General features: G+C 35.6%; 1 protein-coding gene across 4 annotated transcripts in view; it reads left to right on the top strand.

Moving 5' to 3' along the window:
• Positions 1 to 8,795, top strand: part of LOC102675584 (tubby-related protein 4) — a 39,279-nt gene that overhangs the window by 8,421 nt on the left and 22,063 nt on the right. For all 4 annotated transcript variants that reach the window (XM_006612273.2, XM_006612276.2, XM_006612275.2 and 1 more), the window contains exon 2: positions 6,335 to 6,502. In XM_006612273.2, coding sequence (XP_006612336.1) covers positions 6,335 to 6,502 — 168 coding nt within the window. The remainder of the gene's footprint in view (positions 1 to 6,334; positions 6,503 to 8,795) is intronic.

Genomic DNA, 8,795 nt, shown 5'->3' with positions numbered 1-8,795 from the left:
AAAAAAAAAAAAAAAAAAAAAAAAACGAAATATATCATTGGTCTTTCGGTAACTGGATATTCGGCAAACTAACGCCAACTTGCTCGGTTGCAGTTTATCCTGGCCATTAAAAGGATATCGAATATCCGATACGGTTCTCGGTTGGTAGGAAACCAATGAGTTTCCTCGCGGGTAGGAAAGTATCGGGAAGAATCTAGGGAGAGGCTGATATGCGCGCGATATTGTTCGAATATAATCTTGTGGAAAATCGAGAATTTAATTTCTCGTAAGCGAAGGGGATGATGAAGAAGTGGTAGTGAAGATGGGGAAAGGACTTTGTTCGCGGGAGACATTATCGAAATTTAATAACTTACGAGTGTTATAATAACAATTGGCGGAATAATTGATTGTTCATCGATCGGTTGGTCGAAAAATGTCACGAGGAATGTCACGAGGGATAGAATCGTTGAAATTGATTTAAATTATTTGTAATTAGATTATATACACGCTTCGATTTTGATGCTATTTGCTTTAATTAATTAATTTATTCTGTACATAATTTGTACATTAATTAATTATGAAAAATTTTAAAATTTATTTGTCGCGATTATATTGAAATGAATTGAAATGTCAAGGAGCAAATAGTTGGTACATAATTATTTTGAGATCGTGTTTCATCACAAGCGAAGTGTATCTAAGTGATTTTTCCTGCGAAACAAGTTTTTTAATTAAATTTCAACTTGGGATCACGATTCGAATAAAAAAAAGTTTTGAATAAGTTTTCAGAAAAATAATTGAACGAGTTTTGAAGCGAGAAAAATATTTATATCGTACGCCATCTTATTGTTTAAAGGAGGAGGGGGAAAAAAAAAATGGAAAAATGAAAAAAAAACTTTCCTCTCTGACGGAATTTAAAGAGTAAAAAAAAAAGAAAAAAAAAATTCTTTGTTCGTGTCACGCGATCTTCGCGTCGAAAGTAGAGTTAATTGCCGAGTCAACTTATTGTTTTCAAGTAGGAGTCAATATATGCATGTGTATCAAGTAGACAGAATAAATTGGGTTGGTTGAAAGGCAGGCAATCGACGAGAGAAGGGAAGCCAACTATTAAAGACGTGCAGCTCGTCATCGAGTTGAGAGAAACTCTTTGAAATCGTAATAATTAAAATTTCCCAACCTTCCTTTTCTCCTCGTATAATATAAAAATAACTCGGATCCCGCGATAAAAGTTAAGAAAAAATCGACGAAAGATCAACGATTAAAAAAATTTTCGTCAAACTCAACAATTCGCTAATTATAAAAGAACAATTCTCGTCGAATAAACGTTCCGTTTACGCTCGACTCGTTAAGGAGGAAAAAAACGAGGCACCGAGTTAATTCGTTTCTTTCTAGAAACTTTCGGCTCGAAAAATTCCAACGGACGACTATTGAAGCTTGTGTTAGAAAAAGTTAGAGAACCGGTCCGTCTATTTTTCCGAACTGGTTGAACGTTCTCAGTGTCGGGTCGAAATCTGTCTCCGCGCCAGCGTGATGCTTATTTTTCTAAGGGTTCGCGCCGGCTGGAATAATTACACCTACATATGTATGACAGGTCTGAGGGGTGAAACCCTTGTAACATTGAAGCCTACGCCCCGCCACCTGACGCAGTCGCGCTTAAGTGGAAGAGTTACGTGCCGACGAATAGTAATATCAAGCCAACGGTGTGTGTGTGTTTTACTAGGTAGGGGGGAGAGAACGAGCGATACGATGGTGAATCCATCTAATATCGAGAGGGCAGACGGAACTTTTTTTTCTTTTTTCTTCTTCTTTCTCGCGTGGACGACGCGTTGTTATATTCGGTTCGGTCCGAGTCGTGATCGATCGTAAAAAATTATTAGCCTCGTTTCTATTTGAGGAATGTGGCCCGATCGAGGAAAGGGAAACGAGCCACGTTATGATCGAATATCGACGGATATGGAAACGTAGAAAAACCGTGGTACTAATGTTAGGGGATTGGTTGAATCGAGGCTTATTTCGAGAAAGAGTTTTAGAAAGAAGGAAAAGTATATACAAGTAGTGAAATGGAATAGAAATGATATCTTTGTATTTAATTTTTAAAATAAAACGTACACGTGTATGCTATACGAACATATATATTCGACGTAATGTGTATTTATAATTAGTATGTTTGAGCTTGAATGTTTACCATTAACAATTAATTCCGTTCCAACCGATAAACGTGTACACATACACACACACAAACACACAGTAATTAACACGGGAGGAGGTAAAATTGGCAGGAGGAAGTTTTTTAAAAAGATAAAGATTTGAGAATATTCTCGCAGTGCATATTTAACACGTACGTGTTTTATCTCTACGATTTCCTCCCTTCGTTAAGACTCTGTTCGCGAGCACTAATTGCTCTCGTGATTTACGAGAAGTTTGTTCGAGGAAAGTTTCCCAAAGGAGGTCCCTTCCCGTTTTTATGGCTGGCAGGTCTCTTTTGAACTTGAACAAGTAATGTTCGTAAGAATTATTTCGAGAGTCTGGTCGGCACGTTAAATTGTATATTTCTACCATATTTGGGCCTAACGGAACCGATCTTAACACCGCATTCAGGACTGATTCGAACGACGCTGGCATTGTTCACGTTCCAGGCCTGTGAGAGGGATGCGCTTACCTGCTCGGCTTGTCTTAGAATAACTGTATTTTGGTAGTGTCGTGAATCATCCACTGTTTATTGGTTATTGACGTGTCCCATCCTTCCTACTAATTTAGGAAAACGCTTTTTCCGCGTTGGACACGTTTTTTTCCAAATAGATCTCAGTAGTCCGATACGATTAGTTTGTGAACACATGAGTAACTTATATATAGTTCACAAATATATTATATAGTATCTTAGTAGATCGGTTGAAGGCATTCGATAGTCATAGCTTCTAAATCATTACAATATCAGTATTTGCAGGCGTAAACAGATTCTCTCTCTCTCTCTCTCTCTCTCTCTCTCTCGCTCTCTCTCTCTCTCTCTCTCTCGCTCTCTCTCTCTCTCTCTCTCTCGCTCTCTCTCTCTCTCTCTCTCTCGCTCTCTCTCTCTCTCTCTCTCTCGCTCTCTCTCTCTCTCTCTCTCTCGCTCTCTCTCTCTCTCTCTCTCTCGCTCTCTCTCTCTCTCTCTCTCTCTCTCTCTCTCTCTCTCTCTCTCTCTCTCTCTCTCTTTCTAGTAGAATAAAAATTCTAATCTGCAATTCCACGTTTCTTTCACGTTGATATAATTAGATGGACAAAACACACGACGTTTTCTATCAACGAAAAAATTATATTCGACTAAGAAATCTTTTTTTTTTTTTTGTATTTATTTTCATTCTCATTTGAATGGGAGGAAGGAAAATTAATTTATTTATTCCTTATTCTTCGCGTTTTACAGTTTTATAATTTATTATCGAATGCTGCACGGCATTCTAATTTAACCAGAAATTATTCATACGTGTATGCAGATCGGCGTCGTACTTCTTTGAATTTGCATAACGAATTCATAACGTTCTGTGTCTGTCTTCTTTCCCCGCGACGAAAAGACGGAAATTGTTCGAGTTTAATTTAACAACTGATATTCCTGTTGCGAATACCCGCGATTTAATAAATTGTATATTAAATTAGAGCGGTATTTAGAAATAATATACGCGGCGTGGCATACTCGTAGCATACTTCAACAACCCTAAGTCCAATGTTGGCGGGTGTGAAAATCAATGCGCGCTGCTCCAGCGTTCTCTTTGCACGCCTCGCTATGTATATGTGGGAAGAGTATGCGCGCATGGTACAAACGTTGTTAACAAAGTCAAATTTTTCCTCTCTTAAAATATATTTTCAAATTTATAAGAATATTGTGACGATACGAATTTTATTATTTATTTATTTATTTATTTATCTCCATTATTTATGTAAATTAAGTTTTACATCTTCGTGGAGATGATAATTTTTGCTCTCTTAAAGTATATTTTCAAATTTTCCAAATTTACAAGAATATTGTGACGATACGAATTTTATTATTTATTTATTTATTTATCTCCATTGTCTATTAAATTAAATTAAGTCCTACATCTTCGTGGAGATGGTAATTTTTGCTCTCTTAAAATATATTTTGCAAATTTATAAGAATATTGGGACGATACGAATTTTATTATTTATTTATTTATTTATCTCCATTGTCTATTAAATTAAATTAAGTCCTACATCTTCGTGGAGATGGTAATTTTTGCTCTCTTAAAATATATTTTGCAAATTTATAAGAATATTGGGACGATACGAATTTTATTATTTATTTATTTATTTATCTCCATTGTCTATTAAATTAAATTAAGTCCTACATCTTCGTGGAGATGGTAATTTTTGCTCTCTTAAAATATATTTTGCAAATTTATAAGAATATTGGGACGATACGAATTTTATTATTTATTTATTTATTTATCTCCATTGTCTATTAAATTAAATTAAGTCCTACATCTTCGTGGAGATGGTAATTTTTGCTCTCTTAAAATATATTTTGCAAATTTATAAGAATATTGGGACGATACGAATTTTATTATTTATTTATTTATTTATCTCCATTGTCTATTAAATTAAATTAAGTCCTACATCTTCGTGGAGATGGTAATTTTTGCTCTCTTAAAATATATTTTGCAAATTTATAAGAATATTGGGACGATACGAATTTTATTATTTATTTATTTATTTATCTCCATTGTCTATTAAATTAAATTAAGTCCTACATCTTCGTGGAGATGGTAATTTTTGCTCTCTTAAAATATATTTTGCAAATTTATAAGAATATTGGGACGATACGAATTTTATTATTTATTTATTTATTTATCTCCATTGTCTATTAAATTAAATTAAGTCCTACATCTTCGTGGAGATGGTAATTTTTGCTCTCTTAAAATATATTTTGCAAATTTATAAGAATATTGGGACGATACGAATTTTATTATTTATTTATTTATTTATCTCCATTGTCTATTAAATTAAATTAAGTCCTACATCTTCGTGGAGATGGTAATTTTTGCTCTCTTAAAATATATTTTGCAAATTTATAAGAATATTGGGACGATACGAATTTTATTATTTATTTATTTATTTATCTCCATTGTCTATTAAATTAAATTAAGTCCTACATCTTCGTGGAGATGGTAATTTTTGCTCTCTTAAAATATATTTTGCAAATTTATAAGAATATTGGGACGATACGAATTTTATTATTTATTTATTTATTTATCTCCATTGTCTATTAAATTAAATTAAGTCCTACATCTTCGTGGAGATGATAATTTTTGCTCTCTTAAAATATATTTTCCAAATTTATAAGAATATTGTGACACAAATTTATTTATTTATTTATTTATTTATTTATTTATCTCCATTGTCTATGTATGCAAATTAAGTCCTACATCTTCGTGGAGATGATAATTTTTTAACATTATTTATTCTGTTTCAACAACTTTTGTTTGCCAACAAAATTTCATTCAAACGAAATGTAACTCTGTGTATTTTCTCGCGTGCGAGAAAGATTCATTTGTGTACGGTGTGCGATTTGACTTTCAAATTCTTATTAAACATCGAGTTTTATATTCAAAACTCGAGGTATACGTAATAAAATTTTACGTAAATTTTAAAGGTTAAATGTAATTATGCTTCCTATGATTATCCTACGTGTGCGTGTATCTATGTGTATCTACGAAACGATACTTGATTTGAATTAACGCAATTTCTATTACAAAGGCAAATATGTAAAAATTATGATAACGATATTGATAAAGGTTTAAACTATATAATCATCTAAGCATCGTTACAAAGATGATGATGATCATTAATCGAATTTACAAATTTCCACGCTATTTATATCCACAACGATATCTTAATTAATTAAATTTTAATAGATTAAAAATAAGGGACCTCGAAGGATTAATCGTGATATTCCGTGTCGCATACGACAAATTCAATTCACATTGAAGGGATGGTTCGTAGATAGAAAACTCACAAGTAATTGTTAAGGGATAAATTTTCTCTTAAGATGATCCCCACGACAGGGGAAACTCTCGTTTCATTAGTGCAGTTTCATAGATAATTAAAGCGGTAGGTAGTAAATTATCAACTAAGCGCCACTGAATCGATTTGCATGTTATTGAATCCAATTACAAAATTGACTCGTCACTTTATTGGCTGTCAAATTTAATTGATCATCGCTCGCACGTCAAATCCAAAGGAACGAAAATCTGTTTCCCATTAAAATTATTTATCGAACAGCAACGTATATTTTTTAATCATCGAAAATAATTATACAAAATCGAGAAAATGGACGAGCGATAACGATACGAGTTTCTCTGTAATTCAGGACGAAGGATGGAAACTGGACCGTACGAATTACTATCAAGAAGGGTGGCTGGCCACTGGGAATGCCCGAGGCCTGGTGGGGGTGACTTTTACCACGTCTCATTGCCGAACGAGAGCCACGGAACTTCCGCTAAGGGCGAATTACAATCTTCGAGGACACCGTAGCGAGGCAAGTTTTATTTCTCTCTCTCTCTCTCTTACGCGTGTATTTACTTTCCCTCTCCCACGTTTCCACGCGATATCCGCTAGTAAACGCGATGCTCGCGGCGAAGCGAGTGAGTCATCTCATTTTTCCCTTTTCATCCTCTTCCCGGATCCGCTCAAGCGGTTAATAACGTTGATCTTTTTAATTCCCGTGGAGAACGACGACAAGTGTGAGAGATTTTTGTTTAAATTTGTTAAAAAAGTTTCCAAGGCGAAAAAATACTTGGAAGTATTTTCGGCCCCCATCAATCCTTGAACGAACCCTGTCGATTCGGGCCTTGTTTGTCCGCCTTCGAATTTTTCCGGACGCGTGGCCGGCCAAATTGCCGGATTATCGTCGTTATTTCGGCGTGGGTCGTTTCGAGAAAACACGGCCAATTTTTACTCAACGAATACGGCTCGATCGTCCACCGGATGAAAATTGAATCTTCCTCTTATCGAAGCTTTTCGCCTTTCCTTGTCGGTTCAAGGGACAATCAATTTTTCTTCTCTCTCTCTCTTCTTTCTTTCTCATTATATGTGTGTATACACATATATATAAAACTGCTTACCCGCTCGTTTTAACGGCTCAGAGTAATTAAATCCTCGGCTCGCGCGAGAGACGTACATTTTGGATGGTCTGTGTGAAACAAGAGCTTAAGCGGTTAAAGCTGAATTATTCAGGAACGTTTAATCCCGTGCATGGCCGATAGACGAAAACTGTGGAAAGAAAGAAAGGAAAATAAATAAATAACGAATCTTAACACGTTGACTGACACGTCACATATTCGAATAACGCTATTTAGGATCTTCACGTTTGGAAAAATATTCCACAGGTGTAATGAAATTATTGAATTCTTATAAAAAAGTGATGCAAAAATTGTTTATTAAAGAGATTATTTAAAATGCAAAACTCGAAAGCATTCTATACAAAGCTGAGGTCAGGATAATTTAAATAAAAAATTGTCCTATATGATTGCTGTCCATTTTTCTTTTCGACATTGGAAATTAAGGCATTGGAAAAATTTAATAGTTGTACCACTCGTTACTCGGCGAAGATTCGAACTGTTCGTGTAGAATGACGTGTAGATGTGTCTTGCGAGCACGTTATTAAAATATATCGGTGGGAGTACGCATGCGCGTGGCTTGAAGGATTCGTTGGAACGACAAACTTGTATGAATTAAATAAATAAAATAAAATAAAAGTTTCTTCCCATTCCTTATCGATCAGCCAGCAAACAGAATGGAAAACTATAGGATCCGGACTATAAATAACGGGAAGGTGATAAATTGACGAGGTTAAAAAGTAATCTGTGGAACCGTATCGCTGCTTCGCAGCCAACAACGAAACTTTGATTTCACGCTTCAACCACGACCTCTCGCGACACTAAGTCACGTGTTGGTGGGACGAGCGTTGACAGGTACGCTCGCGATACCACGGCAATTTTCAATCGACCATCCATTTTGCGCTCATCGGTGCAGAGTTACCAAGCCTATCGGACACGTGCAGAGAAACATTGTGTATATCTCTTCCCCCCCCCCCCCCCCCCCCCCCTCTCTGCTCTCTGTTGTACGAGCGCGTTAAATCGAGAAAGAAATTGGATGAATGCTAGTCACGGGAAAAAAAGGGGAGGGGGGAGCCTTTCGTCGAATATCTCGAAGAGCGTACAGAAAATTTTTGGCTCGGTGTCGATGGATCGATGCGAAACGAAATCGGTGCAAACCGTCGTTTCGAAAACCGTGAAATGTAGGAATATCTTTCCCCTTGGAATATGAAAACCTTTTCCCTTGTTGTTTTATCTTTATTGTTTGCCTCACGTCTCTAAATTTGTAACAATAATACGAGTTACATTTGTCGCACAGAGGAATGAGTTTATGATTCAAGTTACATCGAACCAACCGTAAAATTTCTTCTTCGTTCCACGCTTTGTAAACATTTTTCAAATCATTTTTACGTGTTTACGTATACAATTATCTTTTTTAGAAGAAGCATACGAGATGTAAATTAAAATTATATTACAAAAATGTACACGTGGAAAGGATAATTAATCGTATTCGAAGTTGATTTCAAGCAATTTCAGGATTCCCGAGGAAGGATTGTCATTGTCGCCTCCTCGTCGACGATGAGAAAAGGAAATTTTTTCCCAACGTGGCTTCAGACACGGTTTATTTCAGACACTTTCGCGTAAGTTTTCATCGAGGGGTAAACTGGGTGCAAACAGCACTCGGATCCTTTGTCGAGAGTCTGAATCGATATTAACGGCCGTAGGCCGTTCTAA

This window comes from Apis dorsata, unplaced genomic scaffold (genome assembly GCF_000469605.1).
Source record: "Apis dorsata unplaced genomic scaffold, Apis dorsata 1.3 scaffold_102, whole genome shotgun sequence".
Classification (NCBI taxonomy): Eukaryota; Metazoa; Arthropoda; class Insecta; order Hymenoptera; family Apidae; genus Apis; species Apis dorsata.
The sequence above is the reverse complement of the archived record's forward strand: the minus strand, read 5'-3'. Positions and strand labels throughout refer to the sequence as shown.